The following is a 20,234-nucleotide window of genomic DNA, read 5'->3' on the forward strand; positions in this document are numbered from 1 at the left end:
GGCAGGTTTAAATGCCTGTGCAAGGTCGCTGGCCAGCAGCTACCACTCTGGGCAAACCATCCAGCCCAGAAAGGTCTGAGCTTGTCAGGAGAAGGATGAAGAAAAGAAAAAGGCTTGGTCTGCTCATTTCATAGAACAAAAGAAGCTTTTGAGGTTGTGCAGGGCAGGATCACTTCCTTTGGAAGCTCCCCAGGAGGCTTCAGCAGAAAAGGAAAACTTCTCTGCGCAGAGATGACTTTGAAACCCCCAGATTGAGGCCAGTTTGCTCCCGATCTTTCTTCTTTCTTTGTTTCTTCTTTGAGAATTTGAGGCCTGATTAGGTCATGCTCGCACTTGAGCCAGCCCAAGGCCATGCTTTAAATGACCGTGCTCCTGGTGACCTTACAGGAACAGCATCTGAGGCCAAATCTATTTGTTTTTACCCTGAGATAATGGAAAGTAAAGCCAGCCCTGATCCTCTCCAGGAGACCTGGCTGGCCAAGCTGGTTTTCATAACACACTTTTACAGTTGATTTAGCATCCCGGAAAACGGCGGCTTAAAAACTGAAAAATGAAGAAGCACTTAGCAGTGCTTGTGCCAAAAAATAAAAGATGAAGGAGCAGGCATCATCACAGACCCTGTCCTAGAATAAGCAACCGGCGAGCTTCCAGACACAAAAAGAAGACCCCGCCTTCCTCTGAGACCGGAGAGGCATTCAGTGGCGGTGTGGTAGGGTTTTGTCTGGAAGTGCATGCTTGGAAGGCACTTTGCAGACTGATGTGTGGTCTCTTCAGCCACATTACCAAATCCCATTGGTATTTCTGGTCTCTACCTCCAGACTCCTAGGTTTAGTGGGGGTTACAAACTTAGGAATTTTACCCAGTCGATACCCAGAGCCACTTTGTGTGTGTGTGTGCATGCGTGCATGTGTGTGGGGGGTGTGTGTGTTAGATGATGGTGAATGGGGGCAGTGTGAGGAGCAGTGAAAATGACAAGACAAAAAAGTCATTTCTGGACCTAAACAACCTTTCAGAAGTGTGATGGGGTGGAACTGTCCTGGCCTTTTTGTCTCTGGGCTTCATATTCACTTCTGTGAAATGGGGACGATCTGGTGTCTAAGTCAGTTTAGATGGAACAATCCCAAACAATAGTGTATAGAGGGTGTCTGCCACAGGGAAGTAAAGGATAACAACAGCTTCTTGCATTCTTTACCGTGCTCCCAGTTACTTCCACTCTGGGTCTGTTTCACTGTCCACTATTCTGCCTTCAGGGATTTGTGACCCACTAAGGTCCCCATTGAATTCTTCCCTGGATTAATGCTCTATCACCTAAGCCCATTCCTCCCACCTTACAAAACTGATGCTCAGAGAGGTTGAGTGACGTGCTTGAATCCACACAGTTAACATTGCCTTCTGTCATCTGTTTTTGGGCTCCCTGATTGTTAATCCTGTCAGCTTGACCAGACCGAGAGGTCTAGGAGATTAGGAAAGCATACCTCAGGGTGGGGACATTTCCAGAGCTGATTTATCATGAGCATTCTGATCTATAGAGTATTGCGATGTGGTAGAATTGAGGAAGGTGGGATAGGAGGAATGACATCATTGGGGACATGTTGTTGGGGGCTCTTTCTTGCCCCCATCCCTTCCTGTTGTCGCTCTACTCTGTTTCCTGTCCACCACAATAGGCACTGCTCCACCATTTCATCTCCATCATTATGGATTGAGACCCCTGGAGCCATGAGCAAAATAGATCATTCCTCCATCTAAGTCCTTTGGATAGGCATTTTGTCATGGCAACAAGAAAGATGACAGGTGGAGTCACACAGACCCGCTCTCCTACACTGTGAGAGGGGACCGTGCAACTTCATGAAGGACAGGATGTAGACATCATGGAATATCACCTAAGAGGTCAGTAGCTACACCCTCTTACATGAAGACAAAGTCCTAGCATGTCCAGAGGCCTGTCTACCTTCTCAGGCTGCCCTCATCAGTGACTCCCCAGAAGTCTCAAGCTTCAGTTCGGCTCTGTTTCCAGTTTCTTGCTTTCGCCATGCTCTCCTCCAGCTGCCTTCCAAGCCTGCCTCCTTCCTCACTCCTGGCGTTTATGTATCACTTCACTGTCTTGTCAGTTCTTCTTCCTATAAAGCTGGCTCTGCCAGCACTTCCTCCAGGAAGCCTTCCTGATTCCTGAAAGTTAAGGGTTGTTTTTTAGTTCATGTGTGGTATAAATAATGATGTCATGGTCAACTATTGAATGCACATTTCCTTCCAAGCACATTCTCTGGCTTATTCTCTCCAGGTCCCCAGCACAGAGCAGACAGCATAGTCTCAGATTCCAGGAGAATTCTGGGTGCAAACTGGTAACCACCTTTTGCTCCTCATTCCTAGAGGGAGAAAAGTGGCTGTTATTGTGCCTTGTTCTTATATAAGGCTCTTTTCATTAGCCCTACAAATAGAATCATGCATATTTTCCAGACTGAGCATCCAGCCTGTAGTTTTTCTTTCAAGCTCCCTACATTGACCATTGGAATGAAAGCACTTTCTTTACAGTATATTATTGCATTTCCTTACCAATTTGACCTTGTTTTTGTCAGTGAATACAGGGTTTTAAACATCACCAGCAGCTCTCCCTGTCACAGGTTTTCTTTGGAGATTAAGACTTGCTTCCAGAACACACGGGGTGAAGGAGTTGGAGGAAAGAATTCTTAGTTTTACTTGGTCTTATGATTTGGCGTATTGAGTGAGCTGTTTAGAGTGCTGTTTTCACAGCAGCCCCTCCTTATTTGTTTTCTTTCCCCTCCTCCCACGCCCCCACCCCCCACCCCATACTTAATCCTTCAACTCTTGAGACAAGGTCTCATGTATCCCAGGCTATCCTCCAACTTTCTATGTAGCCATGGATAACCTTGAACTTCTTATCTTCCTGCCTCTACCACTGAAATGTCAGGATTACAGGTCGTAGACACAGTTTTCTGCAGTACCGGGGATGGAATCTGCAGGCCCATGTCAGTGTCCCCGACTGAGATAGGTCCTGCTATTAACTATGCTATGTCCCTAAGTTCCCTAGTCCTCTTTTCTTCCACTGAATGAGCACACACACACACACACACACACACACACACACACACACACACACACACACCATTCACTCAACTCATTACTGTATTTGCTGCAATGATGTAAAATGCAGGTGTGTGTGTGTGTGTGTGTGTGTGTGTGTGTGTGTGTGTGTGTGTAAGTCTTAGCTTGAACTTACAATGGAATTCACATCTGCAGAAGTGATGGGGGCCCTTAAGGAGGTGATTTGTAGGCAGGGTCTCCACCCAAAGCTGGAAGGAATGGGGGATGGGGAGGACCCCATTTTTGCAGTTCCATACCTTGCATTTTGAGCACTTAGAAAGAAGTTGCATAAGCACAAGAATTGAGAAAACATCTAAAATATCTGTATTAGACAATAGACTCCACAACACTTGCAGGCACAGCAGGGCCGTTTGCAGGTCTGGATGGCCCTATTTCTTCCCTTTCGAACAGATCAGAGCAGCTCACTGGCATCTGGAGACTCAGCAGTTGTGTGGATGAGTGGGCAGCACCCTCACTGTGACTGTCGGCTGCAGCAGCTGGAAGCATACACTGAGAGTGCCTGGAGACTTCAGCTGTGGGCAGCAAGACTGGAGTAGGAGAAGGTAAAAACCAGTGGCTGCTTTGTGTCTGTGGTGACTAGATGGCAAATGCCTGGGAGACCCCTGCTGGGATGCCAGGAGACAAGAGACTGAGCATTTACCAGGTACTGGTATTCTGTAGGATCCTATGAAATAGCCAGGAGTATGTGGAACAGCTATGAGAAGTGACAGGTTTTTATTCACAGATCACAGAATTCCTATACAGAGCAAGTTCACTGATGGAGAGGCTTGCAGGACTTTGCAGGTGAGTCACCCAACCCCCACCTTACAGGGAGGATACTGAGTCCTACGGATAAAGGCTAGTTTCCCTACTGCAGACTGCTAGAACAGAGATCTGAACTCTAGGCATCCTGATGTTTCCTTCAGACCACTGAGACCTGGAGAGTGGACGGATGCTAAGGTGAACGCAGGGTACCAGGTTGTGTGACTCCAGACAGTGTGACTGGAATGGAAGAAAGCCAGCCAGCCTCAGGTGCCTCCCCTGATGGTGTACCTTAATCAAAGGCATGCTCCAACAGGATTATCTTTCTCTCTAACTCTATGTACTTAGCAAAGGGGTGTTTGTGTGTGTGTGTGTGTGTGTGTGTGTGTGTGTGTGTGTGTGTGTGTGTGTGTACACATGCATGTAGAAGCCTGAAGTTGTCATCAAGTATCTTTCTTGATGGTTTTCCACCTTATATATTGAAACAGACCTCTCACATGAACCCAGAGCTCATCAGTTTGGCTATTCCAGCTAGCGGGATTGCTATGGGGGGTCTCCTGTCCTCTGGAGTGCTAGGATTACAAATATACTGTTATGATTGCCTAGAATTCATGTGGGTACTAGGGATCCAAACTCCAGTCTTATGCTTGCCTAGCAAGTGTGTTACCCACTGAACTATCTCCCCAGCTCCAGCAATGATGCTTTCAATGGAGCTGTTATCCCAGTAATGATAGATAACCCTCAAGGATCCGTATTCCTTGTGAGAGCCTGTGAGAGTCTGTGAGGTGATAGTTAATGGCTGAAGCACAGGCAGAGATGCCTGCAACTCTGTACTGTAACAGGACTGGGTGAGACTTGGAGGGGTGGTCTCTGGGGTGCCAGGAAAGGTGAGTAGAAGCTAGAACAGGGAAATAATAGAAGTGGAGGACAATGACACTATGTCTCCTTCAGGCAGAACCCACTGGTTCTAAATGCTCTGGAGGGCATCAATCCTGTTTACACCCCCTCCCCAGTCAAGAATGTTCCAATATGACCTCATATTTAGGTTCTTGGCCTTGCCTTCCTGCAGGAAGGAGAAGGGGAGAGAAGTGAATGGGAACTAAAGGAAAAGAAGAAAAGAAAAATGGAAGTCGAGAGAATAGAGGAAGGGCAGAAAGACACGTGCACAAGAAAGCAAGAAACAAATGTGTGTATGGAAGAGAGAGGCTTTGAGAGATCCATGAGGAGAAAGAGCAGACAAGGCAGTAAATTGTTTCCAGGGTGTAAGGAACCCAGTGCACCTGTAGAAGGCCCCTGGGGCCACTGTTTAATAGCATCCAGCGGTCCAGCTGCAGCTGGGGCTCTCACCTGGCTCCCAGGAGAGTGCCTGGCCTTTGGAAACCTATGTGATTTATGGGCCCCTCTGGGCTTCTGGCCAGACTGTCACCCCATCCAACACCTACAGGCTGACCCCAACTTGCCTTCCTTCCTGAACTTGGTCCAGCAGGTGCACTTGACTTTCTAATGACTGCAGATACCTATGTTTCTCTGAAACACTTGCCATGGTGAGGGAGAACAGATACAGGCCATGCGGTGGAGGAAGCCAGACTTGTTGGAGGCATGAAATAGCACTGACGGTGTGGACCCTGTTACATTTCATTACCTGTTTACATTTCTCTGGCTGCCTTCCACTGGTTACTGGGCCAGAAACTAACCTCCAATGAGATCAGATTTTCCAATGAAATACGATAAGGAAAAGTGTCCAGAGCCAAATCACAGGTAAATGGGCCTAGTCTGCCAGAGGGACATTCAAGCAGAACTTGGTGTTGACATGGCCCTGGTCCAGCCTGACTGATGGCTGTCCTGAGGCTGTGGGAGGCTCACTGTGAAGCAAAGTGGAGGAGAAGATTTGCAGAGACCGAGGGAGGTATGGACAGACTGGGGTTTATCAGGGCCCCTGCCAGGTGCCTCCTGACCACTAACTCTTTAGGAGAGCAGCATCCTTCCCCCAATGGCAGTTCTGCTGCAGGTCACAGAAACTCAAGACTAAAGGTATAATGCCAATAGTCAGGCCAGTAGGGTGGAGGAAAACAGACTGTAGGAATCCTGGGCTGGGGAGATGGCTCAGACCTAAGTTCGATTCCCAGAACACTTGTTAAAGAGAGCCAGGCATGGTGTTGTAAGTTTGGAATCCCACTTGAGAGATGGGGAGTCAGGAAGATCCCTGGGCTTGCTGGTCAGGCAGCTTAGCTTCTTTGGGGGGAATTCCAGGTGAGTAAGAGAGCCTGTCAAAAGCCAAAATGGAGAACCAGTGAAGTGATGTCTTCTAGCTTCCATTTAAACATATGCACCTGTGCGCGCACACACACACACACACACACACACACACACACACACACACACACACACACACACCACGAGAGAGAGAGAGAGAGAGAGAGAGAGAGAGAGAGAGAGAGAGAGAGAGAGAGAGAGAGAATGCCAGTCCTAAATCTTCCAAGAGGAAACACAGTTCACAATTGTTCTTTGGTAAGGCACCTGGCTTCATTCCCAAAAGCATACCTGGAAACCATCCTAATCCATCTAAACTCAGGATGTGGTGCCAGCTCCCAAGGGTCAGGCTCTCCCACCGCTGCTTTCCCCTTTTACTCAGAGGAGAAACTATTTCCTGCTAACTTGCTCATGACTTCTTTAGAGCCTATGACAAGAGCTTTCCTCTGTGACCTTAGATAAGGTGACATCTGTCCATCTTAGTCCTCACCATGCAAGTGGCCGTCCATGGACCTACGTCACATTGGAATCATTTGGGACCTTGTTAGAAGAGCAACGTCTCTGGTCTCTGTCCCAGCCTCACTAGATCTGAACAGTGTCTCCTGGGAACTCAGCATTGGGCCCTGTGACATACACAGACGTTCTAATAGTCAGATTGGCTTCTGTAAGCTATAGCCCAGGGGGCTGTGCCTTGGTTAACCTCTATCTCAGCCACCATCTGTTCATGCATGTATGTCAGATGTCAGCAGCTGATGACCATCTCTGGCTATTACTAACTGGTTGAGCAGTGTGTGTCTATAGCTCTTCTTTGCTTTACTAGGGAGGGCTCCTGATAATCCCATCCTAAGCTGATAATGGAAAAGGTGTTCGCGCAGGCAACCTCCTGAAAACTGTAGTTTAGCAGCATAGCACAGGGTGCACTGTCCATTGTTACCCTCTGTGATCCTGTGGCCGCTTAGGAGCCGAAGCTCACTGATTCTGCCAGCATCTCATATAATTATCATACTGCGCATCACTAGTCCAGAAGAAAGATCCCACTTCAGCATCACTTTAACATCATCATGAAGTAGAACAGTCTTGAGCTGATCCATTGTGACTTGGGGACTGTCTGCACTTGGCTGTCCAGTGCCTATTCTTAGTGGCTGCATTCTCATCCACTGTTGTCACACTTTACAGTCCCACTTAATGCCCACCACCATATACCTGTCTACATGTGGTGATGTTTTATTTGTGCTCTAACAAATAAAACTTATCTGGGGATCAGAGGACAGAGCCAGCCAGCCACTAGATTAGACATAGAGGCCAGACAGTGGTGGCACACACCCTTAATCCTATCACTCAGGAGGCAGAGATCCGTTTGGATCTCTGTGAGTTCAGGGCCACACTGGAAACAGAACCAGGCATGGTGGCACACACCTTTAATCCCAGCACTTGAGATCTCATGCCTTTGCTTGGAAAGCACATACGTCTTTAATCCCAGGAAGTGACATGGCTGAGTGGAGAACGGTATATAAGGCCTGAGGAGACAGGAGCTAAGAGCAGTTCAGCTGAGACCCTCAAGGGTAAGGACTCAGAGGCTTTCAGTCTGAGGATTTGTGGAAACAGGATCAGCTGAGGAGTTGGCGAGGTAATGTTGGCTGTGGCTTGTTCTGTTTCTCTGATCTTTCAGCTTTCACCCCAATATCTGGCTCCAGGTTTTTTATTAATAAGACTGTTTAGCAATTCGTGTTACAGTCTGTATGCCTCTACTATAGACCTTCCCAACCATTCAGATTCCTGATCAGCCAGCAGGACCCTAAGCCTGTATATGTATGCTCCCATCAGACTACTTTTCCTGACACACTGCAGATGACTAGTAGTGGCCCTCAAGCCATTGCCCATAGTGAAGACTTTCTCTCTTTCAAGTTCACTCCTGAATAAGGCAGCAACACCCACCACCCATCTTCATAGACTATGGTTAGGAGGTTGGCTCACACAACAGGCAATTGATGGTGGTTGCCTCTTCCTTTTCCTTCTCCTCCTTTCCCTCTCCCTCTCTCTTTCTCCTCCTCTCTCTTCGAATATAGGGGTTCCTTCTGCATTCTACCATGCACAATGTAATATCCACCCAGCCCTCAAGCAGGGACGTGCCTGTGGCTCCTCTCTCAGTCCTTCACACACCATCAATCACAGGTCCCATCTTTCTGACCTCCTTATTGCCTCCTCCATCAAGTCACTTCTCTCCAATTGAATGCAGGGTACAGAGAGATGTTCTGAGGTTCAATATGACCCAGTAACTGTCTGGTTTTCAAATTGTTTTCCAATGTCCTTGGAATAAAGTTCATTGTTTTCAAGGTCTCGTCTCCTTATTAAATGGTCCATTCTGTTTTTCTAGACTCTGCTCTCTTTTTTTTCTGGGTCTGAAGTTCAATATCCCTTCCTCGGGAAGGTCTTCTGACCCACAGGGAAGATTGAACTCCTTGTTACTGGCTTCAGGGATATTCTGTCTTTGCTTTTGGCTGTACTCGCCACATTTGCTCGGTGTTTTACCCCTGTATAGTCTGTGTATCTTGAAAGTGTGAACGCACACAGGTTTCACTCACAGCCACACTGCTAGCATCTATGATGATGAACATAACATACAATAACTTGTGTTGAATGAATGAATGAGGACTGTTTATCTAGTATTTGCTTCATGCCATGTATTTCCCTCCGTAGACAGAAGCAGCTTGATTTATATATAAAACCATTTCAACCTAGTAAACAAAGTGATGAAATAGAGGCAGATATTCAAAGCCAGGCTCCTGGCAGGGGTGTTTCTAGGACCTGGGCAGGATCCAATTAGAATAGGCCTCTCATTTTTTTGTCTTCCACTGAATGCATATTCTACCTCTAGACCTCCAACTAAAAACATAATTGGATAAGAAAATACAGTTTTAAAATGTGCTTTTGTCTTGAACCAATAGCAATATAATGTAGCTTAAATTACACATCTGAGGAAAATAGTACCTACTTTTTAATTTCAGCTAACAGTTTGAACGGATTATTGTTTTTGAAAGAGCTATGGTGGGATTTTATAGATAGGTACAGTAATGGGAAATACTGGTTCTTCTGTGTATTATCATACTCATTTGAAAATTCTTAGCAAATTTATAGGGTTGCTACTACATCCATTTAAATTTTATTATTTATTTGTCTATTTATCATGTGTGTGTGTGTGTGTGTGTGTGTGTGTGTGTGTGTGTGTGTGTGTGTGTACGCGTGCATGCCATGAAGGTCAGAGGACTTGTGGGAGTCAGTTTTCCTTCTAACACGAGGGTCCTAAGGGTCAAACTCAGGGCATCAGGCTTGGCTGTAAGAGTCTCTCTATCCCCTGAGCTGTCTGAACCAGTCCCCTATTTGCCTTAGAGATGTAGAAACTGAGACCAGAGGGTTGATGAGCTTTTCTAAGTCCATGCACCCAGTCAGTAGTAGATCCTTGGTGCATATGGGGTCTGCTGCATACAATGCCCTTTTTGTGCATCGAGGTCAGACCCGCCTCCACCCTCTGCTGCCTTCTCATGAAATGGCTTTATTTTGCGTTCGCACCTTAAGTGGCTCAACTACTTTTAACTCATCAGCTAGCCACTTGGATCACGGCCAGACATTTGCCAGTGTTTCTGTAAAGCTGTGTGTAGCGGCCAACTATTCTTTTCAGTTGAAGTTCATAAATACACACATGGAAGTCAGGACCGCGTCTCTCCAGCTGTTGCAGGAGCACATTGACTGTGAAGCAGAGAGGCTTGTGGGCTTTCAGCAATTTGCACAAATGACATAGAGCCAGAAGAATGTGGCCAGAGAAGAACCACAGAGGCACCTTCTCCTAGCTGACTCCCAGCAGGAAGGGAGTGGAGCTGAGCCAGCCCTAGAGGCAGAAACATGGCTGTTTGCTGTTTAGGAGAGCAGCAGGGATTCATTAAGTCTGGAGACTTCCACGGTGGGGCCAGTTACAGCAGGCTCCAATGGAAGACTTTTTCCTTTCCACACTGCTTCCTTCTTCTTCTCTTGTCCTGGTCGACTTGAATGTGGTGTTTGTGATACTGATGAAAACCAAGCTTAATTACCCCGCTCTCTTCACAAACCACTCTCCCCTGTCCTCTTTCTTTTGCTTTTCCAGTGTGTAGGTAGTCTGCGGAGACTTCCAGGCTGGAGAATGGGGAACTGCTGGCATTTATAAAGACAGTCAACTTCTTTATATGCTGGTGTTCCCTGTGTATAGCATGTGTGCGGCCTGAAGATGCCCAGTGGGGTTGGGTGTAGGTTTTGTTGGAGCATCTCATTCTTTCATGTAAAACTTAGTGGGTATTGCAAGCGGCTTGACTCTGTGTACTACAGCCCATTGTTGAATTCTGAGTACTGGTTATAAGGAGACAAAACTTTTGCGGTTTTTCTCCCACCCCCACTTTTTTAAGACAGTCTCACTATGTAGCTCTGGCTGTCCAGGAACTCACTATGTAGACCAAGCTGGCCTTGAATTTACAGACATCCACCTGCATCTGCCTCCTGAGTACTGGGATTAAAGGTATGTGCCACCACACTGGGCAGGAGATAATTCTTCATCCTGTCTGTCATTCCTACTTCCTGGCATGTTATTCTGCCTTTTTCATACATAGCCTCTTACTTGGGGTTTGTTACTCCTTGGAGCATTGGATAAGAAGCATGGATGTCTGGTGGACAAGATGGCTTGTTGGGTAAAGGCATTTGCTGCCAAGGCTTTAGTATTTCTATTGCTATGAAGAAACACCATGACCACAATAACTCTTTTAAAGGAAAACACTGAATGGACTTCAGTTTGATTGTCAGAACCCACAGGGTGGAAGGAGAGAACCAGCTCCTGGAAGTTGTCCTCTGATCTACACACACACACACACACACACACACACACACACACACACACACATACACACACACACACACACGATAAATAACTGCAGAAATTTTTGAAAGGAATCATGGATGTTACTATCATACACTGAGTAAATATTAGATTTTAGGTACTGTTCTGAACGATTTGTGCCAATCCTATGGGAGATGGTACCATTATTTTTTCCCATTTAACAAATGGGAGAAGTAAGACCACCTTAAGTCCATGGATCATAAGGGGTCAGCCAGAAGTCAACACTAGGGAGCATGATCCAGGGTGAACGCTAAATCAAGAATATTATTTTAAGATTATATTTTTAACTATGTGTATATGTGTATATCTGTGTACATGCCGTGTGTGTGTGTGTGTGTGTGTGTGTGTGTGTGTGTGTGTGTGTCCATAGAGGAGAGTGTGTTGGATCCCCTGGATCTGGGGTTACAGGTAGTTGTGAGACCCTTTATATTCGTGCTGGGATCAGAACTCAGATCCTTTGTAATAGCAGCAAGTACTCTTAACCCTTGACCCATCTCTACATCTCTAGGAATACTCTCCTTTAAAGGTGGGGTATAGGCCTTGCAAACATCTTGTTGTTTATGGCCTGGACTCAACATTTGCTTAGATGTACAGAACCATTTTTCCTAAATCTAAAAAATAATATTTAGTCAAAGTTTTAAAAAATATCATCAAGATCAATGTCCATGAAAGTTTGTAGATGAGACTTTGAAGAAGGCTATGGATTCCTCTTCCTCCAAAATGGTGGACAAAACACTTGCATTTGGAGACTTTCAAAGCCCCTCTTAAGTCCCCTTTCTCCATGAGACTCCCTGTTGAGAAGGCTGGATTTAGAACAACACTAAACTCTATGTTAAAAATGGTGCTGATATTAATGCAGCACAGGAATCTACACTCGTACCAGAAAAGAGATTTCAGCAGAGCTGCACAGCCTCAGATAAACTACTGACATTCCCATATCATTGTCACAGCTTTGCAGGTCCCCTCCCAGCCCAGCAGCTCCTGTGAAGTTTAACAGAACATTATCCGATGGTCTCTGCTTTCAATTATCCACATTAATGTTCACACTCCTTTGTACAGCAGAGTTTTGTTTTTTGTTTTTTCAGAATGATTTCCAAGTTCCCTACCCAAAGAAATTTGCAAACTCAAATGACTCAAACTAGCATGTAAACCCCTGTGGGGATTCCAGAAACAAAAGAGGGTGTATTTTCAGTTCTTAGCTCCAGAGAAGCAAGGAGCTGCAACCAGGGACTCCTTGCAGCCAATCAGGCTTATAAAGGAGGGGGATATCTTTTTTCTCTCTAACCATCTTGTGATCATTGACTGGGGTCCCATCAATTAGACAGTAGAAGACAGATTAATAAAAAGAAAACCAAATATACGAACAATTCATATACCTGGGCACACACATGTGTGTATGTATATTTGTATGTGTTCCAATGCACATGTGTGTACAGTTCACATACGTGTATGTATGCCTGTGTATAAAGCACAGCCTCAGGCCATCCTTCTCAGGAATGCTGTCCACCTGCTTTGAGACAGGATCTCTCATGGGCTAGTCACTCACCTATTAGGCTAGACTGGCTGACTGACAGACCAGGGCGGTCTTCCTGGGGCTGTATTACAAGAATGCACCACTACACCTAGTGTCTATAGAGCATCTTAGCAGAGCGATGCATTTGTGGGGAAGCGTCAAGGACGAGGATGATGAGTTTCCAGGGGTGAAACTGAGAGAAGGCATAACTCTACAAGGGCTGTTGGGAGACAAGCACTGGATAGTAGGGTTTGTATATCACTTCCTCCAGGCTCATGAGGGCTATAGTGACTAACTTGTGCATTTCCTCACATAGACAGGAAATGGGGACTCCTTTATAAATGAGGTTTTCCAAATGCAAGGAACACGGAGTTGTTCTTACATCAGTTAGCCTCAGCTCAGTCTTTTTGTCAGAGTGGCGTGCTTGGATGATGTGCTTGCTACTCTTAAGGTTCATCACCCAGAATGCAACCTGTCCAGGGTACGCTGAGTATTGGTGTGGTTCTATGGCCACTGAGTATTGGTGCAGTTTTACCTTTGAAGCCATATAGTATAGTGGTTAGTGCTATAGCCTGTGGATCTGAGAGTCACAGACCCAAACCCCAGCTGTGCCCCTTACTTGTGTGACCTTAGCTGAGTTAACTCTCAAGGGCTCATTTCCCTATCTATGGGAAAGAGGATTGGGCGATGGAGACAGAGGAAAGAAAAAAATAGTCCTGTCAACTGTTAGCAGACTCAAGAGGCCTTAATATCCACAATGCTTTGAGTAACAAGAATTTTATTCTTCATGCACAAGCCTATAATAACTCAGATAATCATTGTTAGTCAACATCCACAGGTATTTAGAGATGGAACCACCTCTGTAGTACGAATCTTAAAAGGTCTTATTAATAAAAACAAACCTGGAGCCAGGTACTGGGGTAAACGCTGGAAGATCAGAGAGACAGAACAGGCCACAGCTAACCTCACCTCACCAACTTCGCAGCCAATCCTGTTTCCTCAAACTGGAAGCCTCTGAGTCCTCATCTGGAATGAGTCTCAGCTGAAATGCTGCTCAAAAGCCTAAAAGCTTAACCAGGCTCTAGTTCCTGGTTCTCACGCCTTATATACCTTTCTGCCTCCTGCCATCACTTCCTGGAATTAAAGGTGTGTGTCACCATGCCTGGCTGTTTACAGTGTGGCTTTGAACTCATAGAGATCCAGATGGATCTCTGCTTCCGGAAATGCTAGGATTAAAGGTGTGTGCTACCACTGCCTAACCTCTATGTTTAATATTGTGGCTGTTCTGTTTTCTGACCCCAGATAAATTTATTAGGATGCACAATATATTGGGGAACACAATATCACCACATTTCCCCTTTTTTTCTAAAATTAAAAAAGCTTATAACTAATACAAGAAAAACTATATCCAATAAGTATATACAATATATACAGTCAAGAATTACGTTAACAATGTCTAGTCCATTAACCTTTGACAGATTCAGACAAAAAACTCCATTATATATATTAACAATGTCCAGTCCATTAACATTTGACAAATTCAGACAAAAATTTTTTATTACTTATCCTACTTCAAACAAGTAGTTCCTTTTTAAGAGTACATTCAATAATCTCCCTTTTTATCTTATCATACCTCTGTCCCATTGGCATTACCAAAGGACCAAGAATGGTTGGCCAGCACCAGAGCAAACTTCCTTTCTCTAGTCTCTCTCTGCCTTGCACTCTTTCAGATATTCTGCTTTTTGTCATTTTTCTTCTCTTTAATGCCGTTCTTGATGCTAATTTATACAAATATCTCCTGGACAGAGAAGCTGACAATGAGGAAGAAAGCCCACACAGTGTGTTTCCTCAAGGTCAGTGTCTGGATAGACAATGATGATGTCTAACATTTATTTAAAACAGTCCGTGTGTGCTAGGTCGTGTAGTATCCTTGCACGAATAATCTCATTCCGTTTTTCCAAGAGTCTCCAAAACAGGTTTGATCACTATACTCGCTGTATACTAAAGACAAGTTGAGAGAGTTGGTTAGCTCACTCCGTGTGGTGTAGTTTGAAAGTGAAGCAAGCTGGGCAGTGGTGGCACACACCTTTAATCCCAGCACTCAGGAGGCAGAGGCAGGCAGGCAGATCTCTGACAGTTCGAGGCCAGCCTGGTCTACAGAGATCGAGTTCCAGGACAACCAGAGCTACACAAAGAAACCTTGTCTCAAAAAAAAGAAAAGAAAAAGAAAAAGAAAAAAAAAGAATGTGAATAAAGGATTTAGACACAGGTCATTGAATGCTGAGTCTTCCAGCCTCTTCGCTGCCCCTACCCACTCCCCTCCATGGCTGGAGAGTCTGCTCTTCTCCCTAGCTCTGGCCTACAGTGATCACCCATATCTTCCTGAGTGGAGAAAGTGGAGCCCTGTGTCATGGTTCCTGCCTTTCCAAACTGTCCTGAGTTCTGGTGTCCACCCTCCCTGAAGTTGTCTCCGTCATAGAGTTTTTATTGCTGCAAGGAGACACCATGTCCATGGCAACTCTTTTAAATGAAAACATTTAACAGAGGCTGGCTTATACCTCAGAGGTTTAGACCCTTATTATCACTGCAGGAAGCATGGTGGCACACAGGCAGACATGGTGCTGAAGAAGGAGCCAAAAGTTCTATATCCAAATAGGCAGGCAGCAGGAAGAGAGAGGGAGACATTGGGCCTGGCTTGAGCATCTGAGACCTCAAAGTCCACTCTCAATGATACACCTCCTCCTATAAAGCCGTGCCTACTCCAACAAGGCCACACCTCCTAACAGTGCCAGCCCCTTTGCTTATGGGGGCCATTTTCATTCAAACCACCACAGTGGATACATACAAGTTTTGAGATTAACTCATAAATACATGTTGTTTCTTAATGGCACTGGCACTGGTTCAGCCTTCCTTCTAGAAAATTCTCTCTACTCTCCTCCATGCAGGGAGATCCCACTTTTTTCACTATTTCTGGCCTGGAAGAATCACCCATGTCTCATAACTTTGTATTTAATCTGACATCACAAACTAGTACTGGCATAGCTCAGAGCTCCAGGTCAGCACTGGATTTGAGTATATCTTGCTTTGCCATTGGTTCATTGATCTTATGCAAGTCACTTAAAATCTGAATCTTTCTGTTTCCAGAATCTGTAGAAAGTGCTACTGATTGTACATCTTGACTACAATGGTTAAACCTATTTTTATGTGAGTTTTACCTTTGAAGCCATATTGCATAGTGGTTAGGGCTAAGCCTGTAGGTCTGAGAGCCACAGGCCCAAACCCCAGCTGTGCCTCTTACTTGTGTGACCTTAGCTGAGTTAACTCTCAAGGGCTCATTTCCCTATTTGTGGGAAAGAGGCACTAGGGTCCTGCCTCTACGCACTGGGAAGTACTTCATGCTGCTGAACTCACTGTCATGGGCTTTGTGGGAAGATCAGGGTTTCCCCAGTGGCCTGTGTATGCAAAGGGCCGGGTTTCTGAACTGCAATTGCTCAAAGGAGAGAAGGGGAGAGCTTGGAGGGAGAGCAGGAGAGCTGAGAGAAGAGTACAGGTGGGTTTCCTCTATCTGCCCAACACCTACTGGGGGAGGGAGTACACGGCCTCCCATGGAGGTCAGAGGAGACAGTCTCTCCTTCCTTGGGTTTCAGGGATTAAATTCAGGTCCTAGCGCTTGAACAGTAAACAGTTCTGCCATTGTGCTGCCCCCTCCCCGCCCCGCCCCGCCCCCAAGCCAGTTTCTAATCTGGCTCAGCCTGGCAGGTCCAGGCAATCTACAGCCAACACCTGTTCCAGCCTCCCATTCCAACCTTCCATGTCCAGTCTTTCTCAGCCTTCCGTCTCAGGCTCCAGTCCCACCCTGCCTTCTCAGCCTCCCATCCTAGCCCCCTCCTAGCCTCCTACACCAGTCTTCAACCCTAGCTTCTCAGCTCAGTCTTCTAGCTCAGGGTTTGTGCTGGTGTGGGATGTTTGAGTGAGCGTGGTTCCTAACCTCATATGAGAGGTCCCACAACCATTCCAACTTCTGTTCCCAGCCAGGTGCTGCCCGCCACTCATGTCTACCCTCATCCCCACCAGAGGTTAACCACGGAAGTCCAGCGTGAGGGAGCTGACCCTGGTGTCCCGCAGCTTTCCCGTGGGTCACGATGCACCAGCCTCCAGGCGTGGCCACGTTTCCCCGAGCTTCTCAAGGGTTAAGAGGAGAGCTTCGGGCTGACGTCGCTTTGGCCGAAGGTGGTTCCCCTCTCGGAGGGTGGGAGAGCCCAGCGGGCTGAAACCCGAGCTCCCGCTCAGCTGGGACTTGGGGAGGTCCCGGCAAGAGCACAGCCTGTTGCCCTGCTCTCGCTCAGGCGTCACTCCAGTCATCCGGCACCGGTGCAGCAGCGGGAACGATGGAGCTGGACCGCTGGGCGCAGTTGGGGCTGGCGTTCCTGCAGCTCCTTCTCATCTCATCCTTGCCAAGAGGTACTGTTAGTGACTGGAAGCCCTCCTGGGGGCTCATCGGGAGCCGGACCAGGCTGGGGGTTGTTGCAGTGACAATCTGGTGGTGGTTCTGAAGCCCCTGTTGTCCTCCTTGAGAAATGGTTAATGCTTCATTCCTAATTGCGGGGCTGGACTATGTCCGGAAAGAAGAGAGCTCCTATGCTATCTGTCTGTCTATCTATTATCTTAAAGTACCACATTGCCCTGGGAAGTCCATTCCCTGTGAGTTACTGGTTCTGATTTGCAAAGTCAACGTTTCCTGGGAAAGCACTCGCGCAGGGATTGGGTGGGTATTTTTCTAATGAACTCCTGCTTGGTTAAGTCTCAAGGTGGGAACTCTTCCTAGCAGATCCCCAGTACAGATGTGCTCACTCAGAAAATACCCCACACCCTGGGAAATGTGAAGCAGAAGCTTGGAGAAAATGGGCAAGCTCTTTCTGGGGGTGCAGTGTTTGGTTTGAGAGAGTCCTGGCCCCTTTGTTTCTCACATGTCATATTTCTGACCCACAGTTCCCAAGAGATGGGCTCCTAGGGGCACTAGAGCTTGGGGCAGGATGTGGTTTATAGCAGCCTCTTGACAGATCATGGAGCAAAAGCCAGGGAATGGCAGGTCTCAGAAGAGGTCCCTAGTAGGTGGGAAGCAGGGGCTTCTGTCTGCATCTGTCTTGGGTGGTTGGAAGGGTGAGGTGTGAGGTGAGGCTGAAAAGGTGGATGAAGCCTGAGGGGCGAAGCGTGAATAGGACTGAGATGTCAGACAGGAGGGTGGAGGTGCGAGGAAGTGAGGCTGGAGGGACAGGTGTGACTCTAGGAGAGATGAAGTATGGAGTCGGAGAGGTGAGGTGTGAGGAGAGGAGGTAAGACCTCATCAGAGGAGCACAGCTGAGATTTGCCTAGGAGGGGAAAGTTTGCTTGAGGGAAGGGCACCTGTGAGCCCCTCCTGTAGCCTTTCTGGGTTGGTTGGCTGTACCCCCTGTGCACCATACAAAAGGGGGTGCTTTGCTCTAGCAGGTGGCTGGCAAGCGCCTGAGAAAGACACAGAAGTGGAATGGTGCTGAACGCAGTAGCCTGCTGCAGAAAAAGAGAACACAGCCTCCAGAAGCTTCCCTTTGTGTCAACACAAAGCCTAGAAACACGAGACTTCCCTTCCCATGTTTGGTTAATAATTTCCATGTACAGGAGCCTGCCTGTGTGCAGCTAAATCTTCCTTAATGATTTACTGTCCGAATGGTGGGAGTGTTTGGGCTGGGTATATATCTCAGAGGCATGGAGCTTGCCTGAAGATGGTTAGCTTGTCTCCTCCAAATTTCACCTCACTGACATTTTGTGCAGCCTCGATACAGTATTGAAAGAAGGAAGAAGCAGCTCTTTGAGGAGGGCTCATAATCCCAACATCCGAAACACTGAGGATGACTTAAGGACTCTGCATTAAGACCCATCTCCATTTCATCTCTGCCTGTTGGATACAAATCTCTACGGCGTGCTGGGTGGCCTAGACCCACTCCAGAGGATCCTGCTTCCTCTAAGTTCCTGGGCCCAGTGCACCAGACCCCCCGGGTGCCACCAACATTTCCCTGCTTAGTTTCTGTGCTGTGGCAAGTGAGACAGCATCACCCCATACAAGTTAGGAAACACAGCTCAACTTGCCCAGGGGCTGGCTGAAAAACTCATTTATTGTTGACCTAAGAATCTCTTTTACCTTTTGCTATGGAAAAGCTTGGAGGAGGGTGTGAGGTGAGCTGTCAGCCAAGGTGCTGGCTGAACCAAACAGCAGCTTTATGTGTTTAGCACGATTATCCATTATTGAGCTCAAGGCAGAAGGCAGAGTGCAGAAGGAAAGTATTTCTTCCTGCAGGGAATGAGTCTACTCCCTGGGCCTGTCAAGAAAAGCTTGGAAGGACATTTCCTTTAATTGCTTTTCTAAAAAGAGTATCTGGTATGTAAACACCCTGTGGGTTGGCCCGGGGAAGTTGTTGTTGTTCAGGGACATGTGATTCACGTTGGAGGAGGAGAATCTAAGCATGGGGCCAAGTGATAAACCTAACATAAACAGCATGTGAGGGGGGAAACCCAACTCGGCTGACTCCACCAGACAGCAGCAGAGCTGCCAGCGGGACTCTGCCTGAGAGGAAAAACCTCATTGGAAATATGGGGCTCTGGGGAAATGAAATCTTAATACGGACCGCTTCACAAGTGTCGCTTCCAACAGACGTTAGCGTGTAAGGAATGAACACAAGTGCAAGTGGGGAAGATAATTGGAAGCACAGATACTCAATGAGCAGCAGCAGCCGGCTGAGAAAGGGAATGTGGAGAGTAAGCAAGGGAGAAGGAGTGGCCAGAAAAAAATTAGAGGTTCTTTATAACGGATACGTTAGCACATTCCGAGGAGAGCTATGGACGTCAGCCTTCTTAGCAGGGGTGGAGTTGTGTGAGGAGCATGAAGAGGCTGTTCCCCTAACATCTACCCTGAGAATGCCTGGCATCCCAACAGGAAAATAATTTCATGGTGGATGCATTTCAGACACAGGACCCAGGGGCCCCTGGGCTGAATCTGACCAGCTCTCACCATCAGGCACCATGCAAGCTTCCAAAGGAGGGAAACAACCAGTAGTCCTCCCCAGCAAGGATGCCTGTGAGCCACAACAACCAGCATGGCACAATACTCCCAAAAGTGCAGCAGTGGCCTGCAGACCTTGGTGGTAACCAACAGCTCTCTAATTGTACTTAGACCTGTTCAACGAGAGGGAAAACACTGTGTGACTCCATTTATGAGTGTTATACTTACTTTTCTATGGCTGTGATAAAACACCATGAGCCGGGCAACTAATAGGTGAACTAGTTTAACTGGACTTAGAGTTCCTGAGGGGTAGAGTTTTTGGTGGCAGAGGAAGGGCATGGAAGTAGGTAGCTGGAGCAGCAGCTGAGAGCTCACACAGGCAGAGAGAAAAAACTGGGAATGGTGCTAGTCTTTTGTAACCTCAACACCCCCCCCCTCCTCCAACAAGGCCACACCTCTTAATCTTTCCCAAACAGTTCCACCAACTGGGGACCAAGTATTCAAACCTATGAGCCTCAGGGGGCCATTCTCATTCAAACCCCCACAGTGAGGAGCACTGAAATTTATTAAGATGGAAATGAAGACGTCAGTTGCCAGGGCCTGCAAGAAGTAATTGGAAGTGATTAATGAATACTGAGCTGTGTCTTGATATGATGAAAAGG

At 46.9% G+C, this 20,234-nt stretch overlaps 1 protein-coding gene across 4 annotated transcripts in view; it reads left to right on the top strand.

The window, feature by feature from the left end:
* Positions 1–20,234, top strand: part of Pamr1 (peptidase domain containing associated with muscle regeneration 1) — a 152,786-nt gene that overhangs the window by 46,286 nt on the left and 86,266 nt on the right. Inside the window, exon 1 of one of the 4 annotated variants that reach the window (XM_052724104.1) lies at positions 16,471–17,000. The exons of the other annotated variants lie outside the window; for them this stretch is intronic. Within the exon in view, the coding sequence (XP_052580064.1) occupies positions 16,928–17,000 (73 nt within the window). The 5' untranslated portion in view covers positions 16,471–16,927. Of the gene's footprint in view, positions 1–16,470; positions 17,001–20,234 lie in introns of those variants that run through there. 4 annotated transcript variants of the gene reach the window in all.

The sequence above is a fragment of the Peromyscus californicus genome, unplaced genomic scaffold (assembly GCF_007827085.1).
Source record: "Peromyscus californicus insignis strain IS unplaced genomic scaffold, ASM782708v3 Scaffold_7__1_contigs__length_154581171, whole genome shotgun sequence".
NCBI lineage: Eukaryota > Metazoa > Chordata > Mammalia > Rodentia > Cricetidae > Peromyscus > Peromyscus californicus.